At 43.8% G+C, this 22,837-nt stretch overlaps 2 protein-coding genes across 2 annotated transcripts; one reads left to right on the top strand and one right to left on the bottom strand.

Moving 5' to 3' along the window:
- Nucleotides 1–168: 168 nt before the first annotated feature.
- On the bottom strand, nucleotides 169–13,026 carry sh3bgrl (SH3 domain binding glutamate-rich protein like). Its single transcript, XM_026188080.1, has 4 exons — nucleotides 12,738–13,026; nucleotides 4,340–4,525; nucleotides 1,450–1,530; nucleotides 169–1,069 (listed from the first exon to the last, which is right to left on the bottom strand). The coding sequence occupies exons 1-4, from the start codon at nucleotides 12,780–12,782 to the stop codon at nucleotides 1,031–1,033; spliced, it is 351 nt and encodes a 116-aa protein (XP_026043865.1). The 5' UTR covers nucleotides 12,783–13,026; the 3' UTR covers nucleotides 169–1,030.
- A 948-nt stretch (nucleotides 13,027–13,974) lies between these two features.
- On the top strand, nucleotides 13,975–16,699 carry LOC113033891 (non-histone chromosomal protein HMG-14A-like). The gene is made up of 6 exons (XM_026188067.1): nucleotides 13,975–14,132; nucleotides 15,089–15,121; nucleotides 15,299–15,328; nucleotides 15,980–16,027; nucleotides 16,119–16,238; nucleotides 16,355–16,699. The coding sequence occupies exons 1-6, from the start codon at nucleotides 14,118–14,120 to the stop codon at nucleotides 16,400–16,402; spliced, it is 294 nt and encodes a 97-aa protein (XP_026043852.1). The 5' UTR covers nucleotides 13,975–14,117; the 3' UTR covers nucleotides 16,403–16,699.
- The last annotated feature ends 6,138 nt before the right edge of the window (nucleotides 16,700–22,837 follow it).

Raw genomic sequence — 22,837 nt, 5'->3', positions numbered from 1 at the left:
AGATTTTGAATAGAATTTTAGAGAAGCGACACATATCAGTCTCCTGGATGTAGATGGATTAAAACAGTGCATTTGTTTAAAACTACATTTACGAAACAGTTACGTGTTCTGAATACTTTCTGAGATGACTGACACACGCTAAAGTAAAACAAAAACAGACACGTCAAGTCAACTTACAATTATTTATTGTACATAAAAAATGAACAGCACGGGGCGAGGAGGCAGAGCTCGTTTCAAAATCGGCTGACTGTTTTAAGAGTCATTCTTTTTGTCTGTGTGTCATTGCCGTTTTATTCCGAGGAGCGATTGTACCAGTTTACGTAAGTCAGGGATTTACCAACACCATGTTAAAAAAATTTATTCTAATAGGAACAAGAACTTCCCCCAAAACAAAACAAAAAAAGCACCAAAATTGCATGTATTGTCATTTCTGTTAAGCAAATATCATCTTGTAGAAAAAGGGTTTGCTAATAAAACAGTTTTAAGACGACAGAAAGTAAGTATAAACTCAGCGGGTGGGACTGTAAGAGAAAACCGTTACTGGATCACACAATTTGGCTGAAAAATTTAAGACTTCTACTGATTAAACCTCTAAAAAACAATAATATTCATGTTTACAGTCAAAGATTGGATGATGTTGTTTGTGGCCAACAGTGAATCTGTCTTTGTATATTTCACTGGGTCTGATGATGTCGTCCCAATCGGGTAGTCACACATTCACGGTAATGCTCTGATTGACATGTCATTGGGCCAATAGGACTATCAGGCTGAGATTAACGGGAGGAAGCTGAGCTGTTTTAGATACCCTTAATAGTCTGCTTTAGCACCTCCTTTCAACTACAGCTAGCAAGGCACGGCTGAACGCAGATTTATGAAACAGAAACGTCATGAGAAAAAGTACATCGAAACCTTCATTATATTTATAAGCTGAGCAAGGTGTTGCTTCTATTCCCCCCCCCCGGGTCTAGGCAAGGCTGGGTCCAGATGTAGGTTAGGCCTGAGGTGTCAGGACGGGAACGATGGGAAGCTGCTACTGCTGTGCTCCTTTCTTCGCTTGAGCCTCGGCCTCCTGGAGAGAAAAAAAACAGAGAGGGAAGGGACAGAGTGTGTTATATTAAAATGGAGGATACTGGTTAATATATCCCTTGCCACAGCTCAGAGGAAAACCCCCTCTGTCTCCATGGTAACTGGCACACCTCCCTGCAGTCCCCTTTGTGGCCGAGAGGAGGCGCCAGCGAGCGAGAGAGCCTGCAAAACCGATAGGAGGCCTGCTGTGGTGGATATCATGAACAGATGTATTATGTAATGTGTGTTTTCTTTATGGAAATTAAAGTGCGAAGACGAGTGTATATTTAGGATTGTTTTACAGGAAATGTGGCTGAGGGTGTAGGAATGCACTTCTCAGGAGGGACAGTCACCCAGCATGTGTTACTGTGTCCGTGAGCTTACCTTAGAGCCCGGAGGAGCGGTCAGACCCAGAAATGCGTACACGGCGTTTTCCTCCCTGGCGTCAAAGAAGGCCTCGTAGTTCTGCGAAGCAGGAAGAAACACAAACAGAGAGGTTTAAGGCCGATCAATCAGAAGATCCGGCTCTCCTGAAGCTGAACGCTGATAATTTGAAACAGCCTCTGAGCGTGTGCGGCCTGAGGCAACAATCTGGGCGGCTGTGAGAAACAGTTGAGGTTGTGTTATCTGTCCAAGGACAGACCTCGGCAGTCAGTGTGATAGGAGGGCATTGTCTTTTGAGAATGCAGCGCAGGGTAAACAAGCTAACACGTTCAGCCCGTCTAGGGTTTAGCCGTCTCGCACATTCCTGATCCCTCGCTCCTTCTCTGACCCTTTGTCTTCTTCCTCTTTCTCCACCAGGGCACAAAACTGATTTTTCAAAAGAGCTCTACAGCTGCGAGCATCCCTGTCGTCTTTGTCTGTGACATTCAATACAGCCCATGCTGCAAGTGCACCTTCACTTTGAGCCACCCATTAGCAGCACAGGATGATGCCACAGTGCACGCATGCTAAAGGCCCCAAGTGTTTACAAAGGGAGTAAACGAACATCTGCTAACACAGTGCATCAGGTTTGTGTAGTGTTTGGTAGAGTATGTCTGATCAGCACAGCTGCCAAACTGATTCCTGAATAGAAAAAAATGAATGGGGAAGTAAACAGAGGAAAGCAGAATTCATGTGTCACATTTTAAGACTTAATGCCTACAATTGTTTTGTTTTTTTAATTGTGCGATTAGTGTATTTATACAGCCATTGCAAGAAAACTTCTTAAAGTCTTAAAGTCAGTCTGGATATAGCTCCTCCTATAGACTGGTTGATGTCATGCATTGGTTTGTGGACTTCTCAAATAAGAGGTGGATGACTAAGAAATCACTATATATGCTTTTTCACTAGAAGTGAGGCAAATCGCAGGCCTGTGACCTGGTGACTCAATTACATTTTTGTAGAGGATACAAATTTTGGTGACTGTTAAGTTACGTGTGGACTCTGTATTATGACTGAACATAAAAATAAACGCAAACAGAACATAGCCTTACATCTGCAGGGTCATGAGGAATATGAAAAGAATTTGGATCTATAATAAATGTTTGTTTTTTTTAACACATACAGATGCTAATAATCAGTGTCTGAGTGATGATGTTCAACAAAGTTTTGTTCAGATTGGCCTGTTTGTTAAGGAGGATATACGTACATATATATACCCTGATCAAGCATAACATTCTGACCGCCTGTCTATTATTGGGTTGGTCCCCCTTTCGCTCCCAATACAGCTCTGACCCGCGGAGGCATGGACTCCACCAGACCCCTGAAGGTGTGCTGTGGTATCTGGCACCAAATTAGCAACAGATACTTTCACTCCTGTAGTTGAGAGGTGGGATCTCCATGTATCAGACTTGTTTGTCCAGCACGTTCCACAGATGCTCGACTTTGGAGGCCAAGTCAACACCTCAAACTCATTGTTGTGCTTCTCAAACCATTCCTGAACTATTTCTGCTTTGTGGCAGAACACGTTAATGGTCTGCAACAGTGGTAGGTGGTACGGGTCAAAGTAGCATCTAAATTAATGGCAGGACTGAACCCTGCAGAACAATATCTAAAGCATTGCACTGCTTCCTCTAGCTTGCCTTCTTCCCATAGGGCATCCTAGTGTCAGGTATTTCCCTGGTAAGCGATGCACACAGACAACTGGCCTTCAATGTGACCAGGCCACCTTCTTCCATTGCTCCATGGTCCAGTTCTGATGCTCACGTCCCCATTGTTGGTGGACAGCAGTCAGCATGGGCAGCCAGATTGGATTGGACTACACAAGCCAGTCTTCACTTCCCACATGCATCAGTGATCCTTGGCCGCTCATGACTCTGTCAGTGGTTCATCACTGGCCTGGAACATCCCACAAGAGCTGCAGTTTAAGAGATGCTCTGTCCCAGTCGTCTAACCATCAACATTTGGTTCTTGTCAAACTCTCTCAAATCCTTTCACTTGTCCATTTTTCCTACTTCTAACATGAACTTTGAGGACAAAATGTTCTCTTGTTCCCTCATACATCCCAACCACTAACAGGTGTCATGATGAAGAGATAATCAGTGTGATTCACTTAACATGTTAGCAGCCTTGAGTTTTGCCTGATACATGCATACACACATTTACTACGTTAAAAATGAAACCATACCTTAAAAGACACCCTGATTTGTCACCAGTTTTACTATAAATCATTTACAAAAATGGCCACGATGTTGCAAGCAGTCAGGTTTAAAACTGAACATAAACTCAGCAGGAGAGCATTTATTAGGCTATAGATCAAATGACAAGTACAGTAAACAAGCTCCCCCTATTGCCCATTAGAAAGTAAATTAAAGGTAGTTTGCATTAGTTTATTCTTTCAGACCCAGGGGTTATGTCCATTGTTTATTTACCGTCCGTAGGGGCAGCAGAACAGTGACATATTGAGACCTTACGTGTTTTGTATCAGCTTTAGTCTCCAAAAACTCTGTTTCCACTTTTAAAAAAACTAGCTGTCTTGTAAGTTGCTAGATTCCCCACTGTGTTCACCAGCTATTTGCTAACTATGTTTGGCAGCTCTGCGGTGCTGGGAAGGGAGTGTACGGAGTGTATTTTTATTAAAGCCTTTTCACTGAGCACAGCAGCTACTGAAAGAACAGTGAAGCTGCGGTCTATAAACCCAAAACAAAGGGATAAATGATGCCTGTACACTCTGTATACTTGAGGTCAACTTTTAATCAGGTGGTCTTGAAGACATGAGCTTTATTATCACAACAGTAGCTGCTTAGATGATTGCATGCAAATAATTTCATGTGTGTGCACGTGCGTGTCTTACCCCGCAATATTTGGTTTCATTAAATATCTGTGGGGGGAGCGGGTTCCCCGTGGCAGGCCTGGATTCCTCTGGGACATTCTCCCTCATCCACTTCCTGTTAGCCTCGTTGGCTGCGATGTCACACTCCTCGAACTCGATCTTATTGGCCGCCAGGAAGCCCATCACATCCTGCTGCTGCTTTTTAATCTGTGTGCGGGTAGATGAGAAAAGATGGTAGAGGGGGAAGTTGTCGGTTAAACATGACTCAGCCGTATGAGGAAACACAAGAGCCTCAGTTCATCATGCTGTCATGAGTCTGTTTTAGAAATAAGGAGACTTTTTCTCTCCTGTGAGAACTACAGAGATCACTGACTCTCTGTTACTAAGTTACCACTCTGCTAGTAAGTAAAGGAAGTGGGAACATGGGAAAGGCTAAGCAGGCACAGATTATACTTCATCTGTATCAAAAAACACACCATACAGTGAAGAAGCCTGCAGACACCAGTAATTCCCCACATTATCAGAGGAAATGTTTAAAATAAAAGCATCTCAAAATTAGTCAAAGGCTGCACTGTTTTTCTCACTGTCTGGGATTTTATGCAAATGCGATTGATTTCGACAGGAGGATATCCTGCTGCACTGGAAAAAGCACTAAATTAAACATTAACACATTTGTCATTTGTCACACTTCTAAAATAGTCTATCCGGCTTGTTGCAAAGCAACATTTTTATCTAAGGGGATGCAGCTCTACAACTAACAAGGAAATAAAGGTCTATCAAGGTTGCCACGGTGATATCTTGCAAGGTTTCATCTCTTTACAAAGAAGCCTAAATGCATCCTGCTGACAGATGAAGAAGAAGCTACAGTCTGCATAAAAGTGAGTGTTTAACTTTGTTTTCTTCCTCCTTCTGTGTCTTTCTGTGTGTGTGTGTGTGTGCGTGTGTGAGAAGTTGTGGTCCAATGAGCTCTCAGTGGGTGTGTTTAAGAGGGAGGATGGCCCTACAAGGCCAGACGGAAACATTAGCTCCTCTGGGACTTGAGAGGAGGTAACTGGTCAAACACGAGCCAAATAAGGCCTGCTGAATGGAGACACACACACACACACAGAGACACACATTCAATCTTAGCGGCACACACACACCAAAAGTAAACCAACTTCACCACGAAAACACATAATAAGGATTGATGTATCATCTTTGTGCCAGACCTGACGCCCCTGTGCGAGGGTTCCTCCCAGCTTTATGGCATGCAGATGAGACAGGTGGATTATTTAATAGCTGTTGAAACTTCACTAAGGCATGGAGGACAGTGCTCTGTGATCAGCCAGGCTGCAATCTGAATCATGGCAGTTTCACTCCAAAGGGCAAAGTCCTAAAACCAGCTCTCACTGTCTATCCACCTGCCCCGAAAAGCAATGCAACATAAAGCAACCGAGCAGAAACCTCAAAGGCTTTTTAATAGACTCTGTGTCTCCTAACGTGCATGTTTTGCACAATCACAGGAGATTATTTGAATCTCAAAATGCTACAACGACAAGTTAAACATAAGGTTTCTCATACTTTGGTCTGTTTTCTGCTTCACTTTGGTGCACTCAGGCCATTGGTCCAACAGGGCTACATTGTACCGCTGCCAAGCAAAATTAATTTGTAGGACAAACTGGCCACATGCCATCTGCACCGTAACTCTAATTGAGCAGTGGGAGCTCCCAGCTCCGGGCCTCTGAAATGCTCCCTCATGTCTTGAGTCCCGAATTGAGCGCCTGGTGAAAGAAAACTGGCTGTCCTTGGATTTGGGTGTGGTAATAAACAAACACTTACTTCTTATCCATTTCTTCAGAATGCTTTTATATCATTCCTTCTTCTCAAGAAGAAGATAATCATCTAATCATCTTCTTCTTCTTAAGAAGAAGAACACAAAAAGAAGTGTGAGGCAGGCCAGTATGTGCCTTACAGCAGAGACCTGCAAGTGTGAGGTTTCATTTCCATAAACTATGCTTCTCTTGCATCGAGTCCAAGCATGCAAATTAATACTGGTATTTAGCTGAACATAATGCAAAAACCAAAAAGGGTGCGCTAATGTCAGAGTTGCTTCTTTTGCATAGATGCTGATCAGCATTAGCTGTGTTACTCTATCTAATCCAGGCGTTCATGGTACTAACCCAATGATTCCTAATCAATCAAGCGGTCCTTTTAACATTCCCAGCAGTTGGATGTTCAGTCATAGAATAACATTCAGTTATTGAATGTCTTGCACAATTGGTAAGCAGTTTTCCTTCAGGCCAGACTGTTTAAATATCTTCACCATCAAAGTAAGCTTAACTTACTTAAGTAGTCTGGCTTACAATCAAATTAAGCCAGCTGAACATCAACATGTTAGCGGTGTCACTGTGAGAAAGATAGCACCCTGATGTCAGTGTTTAGCTCAAGGTGCTGTGCAGCACTCACTTAGCGCCGTGTCTCCTGTGTCGAGTCACTCGCACACAATTACTTACTGCTGACTACCTACACTGATTTCATCTGGGTTAGGAGAGAGGAGCCTGAAACAAACACTTCAAATCACTGATAACTACCATCATAGCACTTACTTGGCACAGTAATTAAATTTGATCACACCCACGCTGACGGACACACCCATGGAATGACTCAGGCAATTCCACATTAGCTTACTATACTAGGATGTCCGAAACCTTGATAAACAACTCCAGTAGGACAACTCCAGGGATTTATTAGAATATGAAAATATATCAAACTATGCTTTTGAAGTCATAGCAGACATTGCCGGATAGCTTGCCTGAGCTTTAAAGTCAGGAACACTTGTTTAATATAGTTTAAATTTCTTAATTATTACTTGGTTAAAATTAAACGAGACCATTGTTACCCACCGACTATCTGCTCTTAAAAGTTGCCATGCTAAGCACAAACCAGTATGTCTAAAAAGATACATACAGTCATGTAAAAAAGAAAGTTTTCACAATAGTCTATGCAGTCCTGTGAGCTCAAGGTGAACTCAGTGACCGCAAGGTACCCGGTCCAAATCATCAACCTTCTACCACCGTTGTTGACGGTTGCTACAAGGTGTTTGTGCTGATATGCTGTGTTTGTTTTACGCCAACATCTAAACTTTGATTTCTCTGTCCAAAGGACATTGTTCCAGAAGTCTTGCAGTTTGTTCAGATGCATCTTTGCAAACCCGAGGCATGCTCCCATGTTCTTTTCTGCTGCCAACACCTTCCAAACAGGCCATACTTGTTGAGTCTTTTTCTAATTGTACTCAATGAACTTTAACGTTTAACATGCTATCTGAGGCCTGCAGACTGAGAGCTCTTGGGTTTTTGCAGTTTCTTTGAGCATCGCAAACTCTGACCTTAGGGTGAATTTACTGGGACGTCCATTCCTGGGAAGATTGTGGCACTCTTCCAAACCACAAAAACTGCCACAACATCTGCTTTCCTATAGGTGCTCACACTTTAATCAAGTGCATTTGGTTATCATCGCCTGGCTGCTACTTGCCATCTTATTTTCTTTGGAACCAGTAAGGGTGTACTGACTTTTTCCAAGTACTTCATAGTCTTTTGAAACTTTCTTTTGCCTGTACTAAAGTTACAGATTGAAGTACAGATTAAGTTTATTATTAATTAAAAGAACAACTAGTTTTTGGTAGTAAGTTCAGCGGAACTTACTGTATATCGTTACATGAATGATTATTGTTGACTGACTAGAATCTGAGTTGAATACAGTTGAAGGAGGTGGAATCTGCACCACGTGAACTTTGGTTTACATGCCTTATCATCATGTGAGAGAGTTATGGCAGGACAATCCACATCCAGACATGATCAATCCCAGAAAAGGTCAGAACTCTGGCATTAACAGCTGCCAGACAATGACAAGAATTGATTGGATGGACCGTATCCACAACACTGGCTTAGATCAATATGGTGGACACTAATTGAATACCCCATCTGATTAAGGGCTGGGTTCAGCTCATGTTAATTTCAATAAGACAGGAAAGAAAACATGTTTAAAACGTCAGTTGCTCTTCACAGATAAGGCAAATAGCCTTTCATATTCCCCGGAAGCCCAACATTTGAATATGGGAAAGAAACCACTCTTTGCACCAAGAGGAAACATGAATCAACCCCTGCCCTGTATGCTCATAAGGGATAAACGTTTGTCTTGATTAGATCACGTCTGATTTCAGCTGAAAACAGTTGCTTACTGGAAAAGTACCAAAAGCAGTAGCCTCCACCCAGTCCTGTACTCAGTCAGCATTACAATATAGTTACAAAAGAGCCTTACACTGTTGCTCTGGCTGAATTCCCATACTGCTGCCTGGAGGTGAAACAGCAACAAAATTAGCTGATATAGAAACGAACTGTAGCACCAGCCCAAATCACGTCTGACCTATAAACCTTAACATCAAATCCACAATAGGGAAAAGCATGATAAGGCTGACATTCTGAGGGCGAAAGTCCTGGGCATAGAGAGTTACACTGCATGTCCACAGCATCTCAGGTTATTACAGATTCACAGAGCATTTATTGTGACAATAAGGAAATTGTAAAACAGTGTGGCTGCAGTTCAGGCATGGAAATGAGGGAGGAAATGTGCCGTGGTGCTGGCCAGTGCCTTTGGCTCGTTAGACATTTGCAGTTTAAGTCGACCTTGTGGTCTATGGTCTAGATATACTGTTGTAGGTGCATATGTGCATTGGCATATGTGTATTTAAGGAAAAAAAGATTCTAGTTTGTTAGGCAAACTTGGCCTCGCTCAAAACCAGGCGCAGTTGAGATACCCGGTGGCATTCTATAAAAGATATTTTACATACAAATACAACATCAGAAATTTGGGTTATGTTTTAAAGAGCCATTAGCAACAGGATTGAAAACATCCCTAGAGAACTTACACGAAAGCACAATATTATATATCTAAGTGATTGAAATGCTCTGCTTCACATTACTGGGTGGAAATACAATAATGTCAGCTCACATTGTGATACCCTCCTTCATACTGTATAACTAGCTCAGACCAAAGTCAAGCAGCAACCTCCAGGGATAAAAACTGAAACCGATGTGGGAAAGTGCCAAAAACACCAGTTCATCAAACGGCCACTTGGCAATATATTGCACACAGCTTCTTGCACTGGCACAAAATATGGCTGTTTTTATAAAAGCGTGCAGGCACTGTTAACAGATTCCACTGTTAATGTTACTCACTAGTCGCTCCTGGAGGTAGTGCTGATAATACTGAGTCCTCGTAGTATTGTACCTTGAGTTAGTCTACGATTGTAGCCACTAAACATGGGTGTCTCTCCCTGTGAGACACATCCATACTGTCTATAGCTGTGTCTTTCTCTTTTAGCACTCAAAACCAAAACATGGCCACTTGTGGCTTCAAAAAACCAAGATGCTTTTTGGCTATAATGCCATCTTAAAGCTTCAAAATGGGACTTCACGAACTCAACATCACAATGCAAATGTCTCCTGGGGAAAGGTTTTATGTTCAGATGGGATAAATATTGAGCTGTTTGGCTACAATGACAAGAGGTGTGTTGCAGGAGTAAAGGTGTACCAACTGTCAAGCATGGTGGTGGTAGCATTATGCTCGACAGTTGGTACACTATTGTTAGGTTTGAAAGGCTAGCATTATGCTCTTGTTAATGAAGAAGGAGGACTACCTCCAAATTCTTTAACTTCATTTTAAATCAACTGATAAAGTGTTGAAAGTTACTCAGAGAGTTGCGTTCCAACAGGACAATGATCCAAACACTGGTTTTGGAATGGATAACACATGCTAGCAATTAGCTTCTGTAATGGCCTTCCCAAAGCCCCGACCTCAACCCTATTTAATATTTTGGGACTATGATTAAAAGCCAGGCCTGTGCAAACAAACCAACTAGATTAAATGAACTCTACCAATTCTGCCAAGAAGAATGGTCAGATATCGATCCAGAATTATGCCCGACGCTTGTTGATACCAAAAGTGCCTGATCAAGGTGAGTGTATATGTATATACTTGCGCCTGTATGTAAACTTGGCAAGTTGTGTATATCAGAGAAAACCTGAAACGATTTCAAACTTTTGTACCAAGTTTATGTTTTTGGATATAGGAAATCTGAAAAAAATAACATGTCATGCATGACCATGGTGGATGTATCTGAACTTCTAATTACAACTGTATACATTTACCATCTCCTACCAGAATACTCACATTGTGTATTTATTTCTTATATGTATTTCTTTAGTGTAAAGTGATCTATTTTTTAGATCTATTTCTTTTCTGATAGTTTTATTTTTATAGAGCTATGTTTTTTAATGTTTTGGGGACATGGTAATTTCCCAATTTTGGGGATAAAGTATTTCCTCATCATATTCTTCTGGAATTTTATTGTTGTTCCCTTTTTTCCATTTTTTTCTGTCAGAAAAAAACCTGTTTTTTCCAAGTGGCAGCAACGTATGCAACTGGAGTTTGTGGCATTTTGCTAAATCATATTTTGAGGAACAGTACTGTTGACATAACTCACCTCAGTTCTTTTTTTCATTACCATACTGTAGCCTTTTCTAACTGGAATCTGTCTATTGACACATACTGTAAATCTGATGTTGTGCTCTTCTATGACAAACTAATACTGAAGCTCAATCAAATAACAGTACTTTGTTTTTGACCTTTGACTCTTGTACGGATCAGCTTTCACATGAAATCAATCAGCCCCAAAAGCTAACACAATGCTCGAACACAAAGAAGAACTTAATGTCTTGGAAAACAAAACCATCTATCTGGATGATGCTGACTGTTGTAGTTTGTCAAGTGCTGAACCTCATATAGCCCTCTGGCTAACTTCACACAGTCTGCTGCTCTGACCTGCATTCAGTTTCCTCTGTGGAACAAAAAACACTTGAAATATTATTTTTTTTAAATACTCCTACTTATCTCCCTGTTTTTGGATGTTCCTCTCTGCACATTCTTATTTATACTCGAGTGCTTAATGTAGTATCAGATGGGGCTGGGTAGAGGAATGTGATGACACTGTTTTGTAGACACGGACGCAAAAAAGCAAGCTTAGTTGCGACAGAGGCTTTTCGCCACGATTTCCCGCTCAGCAGCCTGCTCATGCTAATGTGCGAAGAGAGATTTTAAATATTGTGTAATTCAGACATTCAGTAAATGCTTTAATAATCTACAATAGTGCATCTGCTAAAATAAAAATCAAAGGGAATGAGTTAAACATGGTAAGAACAAACAAAATGAACTCTAACGCTGCTGCTCTGCTGACTATGAAAACAGTGCAAAAGCTCGTACGCCTCTTCTAGAGGACTTAACCAAAAACAAATCAATGAGAGGTAATGCACTTTCCCAGACAGACTCCAGGACGCTGATGGCATCGCTGGCTCTAAACTCACTCCACTCTGACTCTACAGGAAGCTCCTGTGCTCTAAAGCCTGCTGCTGAGCCTGTGCAAATGTCATTTACTGTCAGGGCAATAAAGTCACTCAGAGCAGTCCAACTGAAAGGAGGCTCTGTTTGATTATTTCCTGTATGTGAGCTGTGAAAACAAACGGCTGGCGGAAGGAAAATCGCCCTACAGGTGATCTAAAGCACAAGGGTACAACAAGTGACTATAAAGTTGGACACTTTTATCAAAGGAATCTTTAAAGGTTCTTTTTTTGGGAGCATTTCTCCTGATAAAATTTGCACGTTTACAGTTTTGAGACTTTGCAGACACCAGGCGCGATGCTAAATGCAATGTTTTCATCGCATCTGATGTTGACTAGTTGTAGGATACAGTGTGCAAGAACTCAATGTTTAATGCGCTTCTGCATGCTCGTGTTTATGTTGATCCAGAAGTCTTAAACCCTACTTCAGGGCTGCAGCTGCTTGTCTAAAAGGGGGGCCCTGGAGAATTGCATCACCATCATTCCTCTGCACTCTGGAAGAAACTGGCAAGTCTGGAGCTAAAAGAATGTCCTCTCTACTGAAGGAAAACAAGAGTCCTGCTCTGGCATCAGGTGACACTGCACATCGTTTTAAGTTCATCTATTGATTTTTTTATTTTCTGCATGTCTTTCCTGTTCACAGTCTAGTTTCAGCTGAAAAACCCAATAAACTGCCACTCCAGGAAGCACTGTGACAAACCGCAGCTGAGAGAGACAGACGCCCGCTCGCTCCTCAAACTTCCTCCCTGCCCCTTTCTCTGTGCACGAAGTTAAAAGAAAATCAAGGAGAGACTCGAGCTGCGTTCAAAGTGTGGTGGACGGCAGAGCTGCATGCTTACTGATGAGTCAGGCCACCCCGCGCAGTGAGAGGATGACAGCCCGGTGGACATCAGTTAAGTAGAATAAAAAAGTTCGGCCTGGCTGCTGCATATACACCCCCCAATCACCTCGTACGCACACAAGCCACACGCAATCACCCCGAATCTTACCGAAGTGGATCCAGAGGACGATGCTATGTACACTTTGATCACCATCTTATCTCCCTGATGCTGTTGTCACAAAAGTCCGGCGGGCTGAGCTGGTCGGCTGCTTGCTCTGCTGCTCGCAGACACTGTGCAGGTGGGCGGCTGAGCAGCGAGACACAAAGGAGAAAAAACTACAGCAACAAACTTCCGAGGCTGAAATAACGTACCAGTCTCTGGTAGACAGCGCAGACGATCTGCGCAAATGCTCCGGTCCTCAGCACTGGATGGAGCTTTGCATTCCTCCCCCGCCTCCACTCTGCCTCCCCGCCCCTTCTAGCCTCTCTCTCTCTCTCCGTTTGTGTGTGTGTGTGGAGCTGAAAAGCACACACTCTCAGACTGGTACACGCACAGAGAGGTGGCCTGTCAAGATGGCAACGGGGTTATACTGCCTGAATATTTCAGCATCGACCTCCCCCTCCACAGCATCACCACCACCCCTCCTCACCCCTTTGTCTGTAAGCCAGACACTGGCTATTGTTCGGCGCACAATGCACGTGTGCACGGTTACAGGTGTCCCGGCACTACGTGTGAACGAGGAGGCAGGTTAATGTGATAGAAAATAAAAATCTGATTTGATTTTTTTTTTTTTTTTTGGAGAGTGTGTGTGTGACAGCACAGCCTGTGGAAGCGCCGTCTTCAGAGCAGGCGCTTTATTATTAGCCGGGCTTCGTGGGCCCCCTGCAGGCGTCTGGAGAAGTCGACGCGAGGCCTTTTTCCCCCCTGAAACGAATTTAAGGAAAGCCGACTGACAAAAAAAGTGTCGGAGAGGAGGAGGGGGAGGAGTGGGCGCCATATTGGACTGAAACTCGAAGTGAATCTATGGTTAAATCTCCCCCGCTGACTTCTGCAGAGGCGAGCCTGTGCTTTAATAAGAGCCAGCGAGGATGCCTGGCTCGCACTGGGGGCATGTTGCCTACCGCCGGGGCCTGTATGAACCATGCATGCGGCTCCCTCTCTCACACACACACACACACACACTAACACGGCTCACTCGTGTGAAGGCAAACATGTCCTCGAACGCGAGCCTTTTCCCCCTTCTTTGCAGGCTTCCTCCCATCTCCCTCTGCAAGAACAAGCCATTCGCGGCAGACCCCTCAACATCACCGGCTCCAAAATTCCAAGTGTTCTGCAGCCCCCAATGGCGTCACCCGATTGGCCGAGGGCCTATCAATCATGCCTTTAGCCGCACCCCTCCCCCCATTCAACCACTCGCCTCTCTGTTCCAGTGTGTTTACTACACTGCCGAGCATAAGGGAGACACTCGTCTTCACATGCACTGATCCCACAGAGAAAAAAAAAACAGTTTTTAGTTGTATTTGTAAGGAAACCCTCCAAGAGATCAACATGCCCAAGAGAAAGGTACGTATTACGAAAATAGCAAAAATACTTTGAGGCGGATAGCAGCCATTAATGCAATGAAAACGATTGTGAAGACATCCCTCTGAGACATTACTTAATTATAACGCAACGGATAGCGGTTATTTTTCGCTGGTAATTTTTTGCCTGTTTTCTAGATATAATCTGCATTTTTTTTGTGTTAGAGCGAATATTTTCCTGCTCGGACACGGCCTTTAAAACGCCTTTTTCGTGTGCGAGCCGCTGTCCTTTGGGGAGTCAGAAGTCTCTCTCGGTCTCCATGCAGTTAAAGCACAAGCAGCAGCCATGCTTTGCAGCTCTTGTCCACCTTCGTCGCCCGACCTACCGAGAACAAACGCTTCGCTTATCGCCGTTCGGGCTCCAAACCGGCCCGAAGTGGCGCCAGAAAATGCCTTAGTGGCTTTACTTTGCATTTTGACCGCGAAAACAAACATTCGCCGTCGCGTTTCGATAAAATTATATATTTTCTCTCTTTGTTCGCGGTCCCAAATGGCTGCGATGACGTTTCCCTGCCGCCCGGTGGCGCCTGTGAGCCCGCTAAACATGGTCCCTCCCCCTTCTCAGAGACTCCCGCGCCAGCTTTCAAATCTCAGCTCCATGCACTGAATGAGAGAAAGAGATGGGGGGGCGTGGAAGGGGAAAGCAAGGCCTGGACCCTCGAAATATGGCCTCAGAGACCCGCATGACTCTGCTCTCACAGTCTCCGTCGGAATCCAGGCGTGGAGCCGGCATTTCTGGCCTGTAAATCGCTTAAACCCACCTGTATTTGAAATGAACTTTGCTTTTCACCTGAAACTGAAAAGTTTTTTCAGCACCTCTATGACCAATCCTAATATGTGTCCAGGTCGCACAGCATCTGTTCGCTGTTGATATAAACAGCAGCTAAGCTCTTATTTTTTCCAGTCACTCATTTAAAGCTGTTGTGTTGTGTTTTTCAGGCACACGGAGCAGAGGCAGGAGAAAAGGAGGAGGTAAGCAAGGAAACGGCGAGCTGCACCTCTCGCACGCCATTTAAATTCAGATTTTAATCAGCACGTGAAAGATTAAAAGGGAAAATAAAAATTTTAGATTAAATACCTGTGTGTCTGTGCTTCCTGCTTGTCAAAATAAAAGCCTCGCATTAACAACAACCTCTTGTCATGTTTCAGCCCCAGAGGAGATCAGCTCGGTTATCGGCGGTAAGATGGCACACACTTTTCCACGCTCACCGACATCACCTGATGAGAATGGACACGTAAAAAACCCAAACAAAGCAGAGCGGCTAAAAGTGTAGCACATGCAGATATTTAAATTGAGTGTGCATAGGGGCGCATAGGAGCAAGAACTGCGTTTTCCAGCAAAGCAAAACTTTTCAACAAGTTGTTTTTGCATAACAAAACATAGCAGTGACTTGAGAACAGTTATATAGTGCATTAAAATTACTACAAATGTCTCAGATATACTTTAATTTGCCTAAATTCACAATTAAAGCAAGATTAATGAACATTACAGTGAGTTAAAACAGCCAAAATCAACCTCAAAGATGTGTTCACATGTATCTACATGTAATACTAACTAAAAGCCAATAGCTGGCATAATCGACCCCCAGTATTGACTGTGGGGGTTTTTTTTCTTAATGAAGCAAATTATTGGCACGCTGTGTCTTTATTGAAAGAAGTTTCTTTTCAGGAACATTTTAGGGGTTTAAAGATGTCTTTCATGCACCAAAGTCCTCATGAACATTCAGAAGTACTGGGAAAAAACAGGCTCTAAACTATCATAGATACTCCTGTAGTGCTGCTGTATTCAAGCGTAGCAGTTTCCACATCGCTTTCCTCTTCTTTCCCCAGAAACCGGCCCCGCCCAAGCCGGAACCAAAGGTGAAGAAGGCGGCGAAGGTGAGAGGCTAAATGAAGTAGTATTCGAGGGTGGAGGGAGGGCGTTTGTAGATGCTCAGCATGCTCACTGCTTGTGTCTAAACCTGAACAGAAAGAAAAGGCTGTGAACGACAAGAAGGAGGACAAGAAGACCAAGAAGGCGAAGGAGAACGCCGAGGCAGAGGCGAACGAGGAAAACCACTCTGAGAACGGCGAGGCCAAGACCAACGAGGTGTGTGCGCAGGGGGACGCCCCTCCCCTTGGCCTTTTTGGACAACCCTGGTGATTTCACGATTTCACCAAAAACGAACAAAGTTTTAACTTCAGCCTTTCTGCTTCATCCCTTAGGTGGAGGCAGCTCCCGAGGAGGCCAAGGAGGAGGCCAAGTCCGAGTAGCACCACTGCCCAAACTCTCTCCTCCTCCATCTTCTACAGCCCCTTCCCCCCCCACTCCACCCAAAAAACTACCCCAGCCAGTCCCACCCCACCCCCCCTCTAAGTCTCTCTCACATGGTTTCCCTCCAAGGCGTATTGTTAACAGAGGAATATTTTTATCAATGATTTTATAAGTATCCGTACAGATTTTTAGCACAAAAAAGCAAAGCTGATTATGGAGCGCCTTGCAGATTTGCAGTGGTCATATCAAAGTGTCTGCAAGCGAAATGAACACACTAAAATCTTTTTTAAATGGCATTTCATGATTGTTGAAGGCTTGTTTTTGGTGTAGAAAGCGTGTCCCTGCCGGATTGGCCATGTTGTGAGTTGTGTATTACTGTGGGTTTTTTTTTGTTTGTTTGTTTCACTTCTAACTCCACAAAAATCAGACCTTTTCTTCCTCACCTCCTCCCCTTTCTCCCCCCCTTTTATCCACGTTTTTACTACAACGGTTCAGACATGTCGGTGTGGGCGATTCCTTTTAGACCTCTATAAACGTGCAGTGAGTCCCCTCCTCATTTTTTTTTTTTTTTCCATTTTTGTTTCTCTGCTTCTGTCTCATGGTGTTTTTTTTTTTTTTTTCTTTCATTGAAATTGTGTTTTGACGAAGAAGAAGAAAAAAAAGATACAAAACGAAAAACTACTAGCGTGTTGTCCATAAGAAAGAGGAAGACGAACATGTGAAACATTCCGGAGAACGGCGACTGCCTCCGATCCGTCTCCTTAGACGACCCTGCGTGTATAAAAGAAAAGAGGAAAAAAATTCTAAAAAAAACAACAAAACAAAACAGCTCCCGCTCCATCCACGCTGTCACGCCAGCTTTTCTAAACACTGTTTTTTGTTTTAGTTTTTTCTGGTTTGGTTCGGTTTTTTTGGTTTTTTAACAGCGATTGAATTTGGAATCCTTCTGTGACAAAAAAAAAGGAAAAAAAAAAAAGAAAAAAAACATATATGCAGGTGTCCGGTCCCTCTCTTATGTTCTGAAATTCTCTTAATAAAAAGAAGTCCTGGGAATTTTCCTCGAATCGGAGTGTCCAGTTTGCTTTCTTTGACGACAGAGTGGGATAAATAAAGGGAAATGAATGGGGGAAAATGGGTTGTGAGTCAAAACTCAAGCGTTTCGTAGGTAAAAGCAACCATGTGTTGTCTTTGAATTGAAATATAAAGCCTGCTTGCGTCTTTAAAGCATGCGATTTCCACTACTAACTGTGCTTAAGAGCCTCCTGGGATCTATCTGTACGCATAATCAAAAATGACTGCATTCATTTTTCTTTTTTAAACAAGAACATCCTTGCCACTTAGCAAAATCCAGTATTTCCTTCAAGAGAAGCTGCTGCAGGTTATAGATTCCACATTTCATCCGTCCTCCTTTCTCTGATTACACACTCAAGTCCACTTCATCCTCCAAACTTACTCGAGGCATGTTTGTTACAGCCCAGACTGCAAATATCTGTTGCAAAAGACTCTTTAAGGGAGGTCAGGTCAGCGAAAGGTCAGCCAGACCTTCATTGTTCATCCCACTGATCGATCCTTCTAAAATGCACCAGTGAGAGGACATCATACCCAGTAACTGAGCAAAGCCTTTAATAAAGTCATGCTTCTACATCCTCTCTGGCTCGCAGCCTTTACAAACCCAGAGAAAAAGGGCCTAGATGCAGACAGTTCCTAACTGCCCGCTTCTTCCTTCCCCTTTAGGGCTTAACACGCTCACGTTAAACCCTGGCGCGAGTGCTGTGACCCACATTCACCTCGACCCTGAAAGAAAGAAGAAGTTGCTGCTTTATTTCGTAACCTGCTTTAAAGAGAGCCCCGCATTTAGGTTGCACGTACAAAGCTTTCATGCATCGGTTCATGGCAAAGGCCTGGCAGGAGAATGGTGAAGAAGATGCTTGTAGTCTGCTGAGCAAACACGGTGTGAGTGGGCGACTCTGATGTGCACTTGCCTGCAGCACTGGGTGTGTGAGCGTGCACGCTTGCTGCGTTCTGTTGAGCCTCAAAGTCAACCGCTGCTGTGAGTTCAAGTATATGAAGACACATGCATGTGTGTGTGTGTGTTTGTAACAGCATTGTTTTCCAGGCTTGGACTGGGTGCAACAGCCTGCAGCAGCTCCTCTGGTTTAAGCTTCAGCTTTGTGTCTTCATGTGCTTCACTTATCTGTGAATCACTGCACAATATCACGCTCGATTTTAATTTGTATTTATTTATTTTGTTTAGTTTTGGGTTATTTCCCCCCTTCTCTTCCGCTATGCTGTGCAGCAGTCTCAGTCCCTCTGACCTGCATTGTCATGGCCGAGCACTGGGCTCCATTTTGTCGATGTCTTGCTGTGCGTTAAGCGTCGTTGCGCCTCGCCGCCACTAGATGTCAGTCTTGTCTCATATTTCATACCTTAAAAGAAACCAAAACAAAAAACGCTCTTTGCCCACGGCCTCATGTGGAGCTTTGATTAACCTTACATTTGATTAACTCATGCATTAAAAGGCGTTATTCTGTTTTTTATTATTAATTTACTATGAGAGATGACTCACACATTTCTTAATAGAGCAAAAAAAAAAAAAAAAGCATTTCAAAGGCCTCCTTACCTCCCTTCCCCTTCTTATTCACATCTCGCTTCGTTATGGCTTTTAATCCTCTTGTCATCAGCTGTTGTTTAATGCATTTACTTTTCAATCTAGTGTGACTTGAGCCGGGCCGGATAAAAGCACACGGTCGGACCCAGGCGATTAATTCGCAGCCTCTGTGTGTGAGATCCGTCGATAAGTGAGGGAAACTAAAGGAAATACATTATTGATCAGACAGAAAGTTTCAGATCTCAGCCAGGGTGGTCTCTTTTTTATTGCTCACCACCTTCTTTCATCTGTGCACTCCTTGTGATATTCCTCAGCTCTTACACTCTCATTGATCCGTCCATTCAGCCCTCTGACTCGTTAACGGCTTTGATACCGAGACACACACAAACACGCGCAAACAAGCCAAACATGCAGCCCTCTCTTAAGGCAATCGGGCATCAAAGTTCTAATGAGCCCCTACCGATATTGTTTTATCTTCTGCCTGTGTGTGCGTGCTGAGTGCTCTGGCTGAAATTGAATGTTTGTCTGCCTGCTTTATCTGTCTCTCGGCCCATCTGCCGGTCTGCCTGCTCATCCTCTTCTGTCTTTTCACTGTCTGGTCTGAGTAATCACAAGGCTGCTTTGCCCCCGCCGTGCATGAACCCCCCTCCACCGCCAGTGTTTACTCTCACTTTGTCCTTACTCCTGGCAGGCTTGTTGACTAAAATAGCCCCCACCCCCATTTCCCCCCTTTTATTTATTTATTTTTAAACATTTGCACAGCCTATTCTGTCATCCCACGCGTTTTCAGCTCCCGTCGTTTACCTCCCCCCTGTCCGCATCCCTCTGGTCAGGGACGGTGCATGTTTGCACACATCTTCCCCGCGTAGTTCGGTGTGTGTTACATGGAAGGAGATGGAGGGTGGGGTGCTCTCTGAGTAAAAAAGAATGAGGATGACCTTTTGCGAGGAAGTGATTTAAATGATGCCCTGTCGTCAGCAGGAAGAGCACTGTGTGAATGTGGATGAGCAATTGTTGTGGAAAGGACGTCACACTTTTTGCACACGCGTAAAGCTGGGGGACAGTGTGCGCGCACACACACACACACACACACACACACACACACACACACACACACACACACACACACACACACACACACAGGTTCAGGTTCACATTTTCAATGGAAAATGTCTGGCTGTCTTAAACAACTGTTTGTGTTCGACTGTCTTGTTTATCTGTACTCGATGGGGGTGGGATGTTCAGGAGTGAATGGGAAGACGCAGGAGGAGAAAGAGAGGAAGAGGAAACTAACGGGAGGTGAGGAAGAAGAGGGGAAGGGGAGAAGAGAGGAGAGGAAGTGTGCAGGGGAGAAGAGCTGGATGCAGATGGGGATCTATTCTCTCCGTGCACACAGACAAGATGGAAATGAGTGGGCGTCTGTGACGTCAATCAGTGAACACACACACACTCCCCTCCTCTTCCAGTCCCATGCTAATACATGCTTCACTGCAAACAGCAGCAGTCCTACGGATCACAGGCATAAACATCAGCACACACAAACACCATCTCCACACACACACACACACACACACACACACACACACACACACACACACACACACACACACACACACACACACACACACACACACACACAGGCACATTCAGATATGCAGAACTGAGTTTCATCTCTGAGCGGCTCGCGGAGCGCAGGATCTCTGCTCTGTTGTTTACACAGAGAGAAAATCTTGTTTGGCGCCACAGATGGCATTTAAAGACACTCAGATCTTTACCAAAGTATAAAACATAAAAAAATTCTAATTTTAAAATTTCAATAAGAAACAAAAAACTGGCATATAAGCCGACTCCAGCGCACGCTTACAGCCACTCTTGTTTTTGTGCAGACCTAATGGAAAGTTGCTGTGCGTATGTAATGTGGAATTATCTTCCTTTTAATGGATGAAGGTTCCGCTGAATTCAGTCCCGGCCTCCGTAGACTTCTCGTGCCATCTTATCGCTGACTGAGGGAATCGAAACAAGAAAATATAAATTCTTCATGTATAACCAAGAATGTACACAATATCACACAAGACAGCATTAGGGGGTTGTTGGAAGAATGAAAAGAAGATGACTACAATTAAGGCATGCTATTGACGCACATAGATGGGTTATCTTGTTGAATGCTGGGTAACTGTACCCCACTGTTCATTTAAATGAGAGGGTGTGAAGAGTCTAAAAGCAATCCACCGCATCTTGTCTTGAACATGAAAAGAACTACTTTCTAAAAGCTGACATTTTTTGAAGGATTTGAGCACAGAAACTGAAATTCGTCAGTGAATGTCACAATACATCATCAGCTACATAGCAGCACTTGTGCTGCTGTATGAAGCAAAACACTTAGTAAACTCACAGCAGCCACCTGCATGTTTTTCTCAGTAAAATGGGCCCCTCCCACTGTCGTAAACCTCCCTTTCCGTCCGCCTGATTGATCACCTCTTATGTAAGCCAGTGTCTTTGCCACACAGCCACCATTAAGATCCATTATGCTGAATTTAGTTTGCATAATTAAAAAAAGAAGTAAGGTCTCGTTGACCCGCGGGTTCCTGAATAAATCTGATAACTAAGAGTGAAGTAGGCAGGCGGGAGGCACAGACAGCCGCTCAGTAAACATAATTGTCTGCCACTATATTCCACATCGGTGCACAATTTTCCACTACTTTAAGAGGAAGTTAAAGCCATCGTGGTGCGAGCTGAGCGTGAAAAACATCACAGATGGGTTGGCGCCGCTCGGAGAGAAAGAAAGTGATATGATCGACAGCTTTGATTCCTCAAGGTTTTCTGATTCAGGGCCCATGTAAGGCGTGCATTTGGCAAGTTCGCCTTTAAGAAATCATCCATCCATGTCACAGAGTCGTGACGACACAGACTTCTATCTAGAGAAATGAAAAAACTATTTTTGAAACACTCCACGCTGCCTGCCCAATTTTTGCTTTTAAGGATGAATTACCGGATAAAGTAAGAGCGCATCCGTTTCAGAGCGGGGGCGGCGCGTGTCTGTGTGTGGGGGGGGATTTGGGTGTGTGGGTGTGGTGGGTAGCATTAATGATGCAGCAGACACTTGTCTTTCTGGCTGCTTTACTTCTTTGAGTATTTATCTCTCCCCCCCCCCCCCCCCCTTCCCCCCCATAATGTTCTCATGTATCCTCAGCTGGAAGAGGACTGAGTCACTGCAGCCATGGAAGCAGGTGGGTGGGTAGGAACACAGTGGATGGGAGGGCGAGGACATGGGTGTGGGATGTGGGGTAGTGGGGATGATGAAGAGGGAGGTTGTAGTGAATGAAAGAGAGAATATATGAATGGTGAATACTGTGTGTCCATTTTATTGCTCTGCACTGCTCAATCACTAAAAGACAAATTCTGTCTGCAAAGGCAAATAAAGCCGTCCCAACTGGTTTTGGACTCTTACAGTCGCTCGCAGGAGACTTTAAAGGGTAATCGAGAGAAAGGAGCAGAAAAATTAATTCATGGGAATATGATCGGGGGAGTGGGAGCAGGGGGAATACATTTGTCGGCAGCCTTAATTATCTTAATACACACTTCAGGCAGAGCTACATGTTTCATCCCTTAAGCCTCCGCTAACCCCAACTTGATGCTTTTCTTTTCTTTTCTTTTTTTAAATTTTTTCCCCTGCAGAGGCTAAATGTGCCCACAAGCGATTCCAGATTTAACTCTGAGGTATAAAAAGATTAGGCAATGTGAGCATATCAAACTAGAACCCATATTGTGTTCATAAAATGGTGCTGAGAACATCATCTAACCAAATGTATTGGCCTGAGTGTGTGAG

Source organism: Astatotilapia calliptera, chromosome 2 (genome assembly GCF_900246225.1).
Source record: "Astatotilapia calliptera chromosome 2, fAstCal1.2, whole genome shotgun sequence".
NCBI lineage: Eukaryota > Metazoa > Chordata > Actinopteri > Cichliformes > Cichlidae > Astatotilapia > Astatotilapia calliptera.
Note: the sequence above shows the minus strand (reverse complement) of the source record. Positions and strands in the feature narration are given on the sequence as shown.

What these genes read in the sequence shown, in the direction of transcription:
- sh3bgrl (XM_026188080.1), bottom strand. Translation starts at nt 12,782, where the DNA reads ATGGTGATCAAAGTGTACATAGCATCGTCCTCTGGATCCACTTCG. An exon ending in CGTCCTCTGGATCCACTTCG is followed by an intron (nt 4,526 to 12,737) that starts GTAAGATTCGGG and finishes ACCCGCACACAG; the next exon opens with ATTAAAAAGCAGCAGCAGGA. An exon ending in ATGAAACCAAATATTGCGGG is followed by an intron (nt 1,531 to 4,339) that starts GTAAGACACGCA and finishes CCTGCTTCGCAG; the next exon opens with AACTACGAGGCCTTCTTTGA.
- LOC113033891 (XM_026188067.1), top strand. An exon ending in AGGCAGGAGAAAAGGAGGAG is followed by an intron (nt 15,122 to 15,298) that starts GTAAGCAAGGAA and finishes GTCATGTTTCAG; the next exon opens with CCCCAGAGGAGATCAGCTCG. An exon ending in GCGAGGCCAAGACCAACGAG is followed by an intron (nt 16,239 to 16,354) that starts GTGTGTGCGCAG and finishes TTCATCCCTTAG; the next exon opens with GTGGAGGCAGCTCCCGAGGA.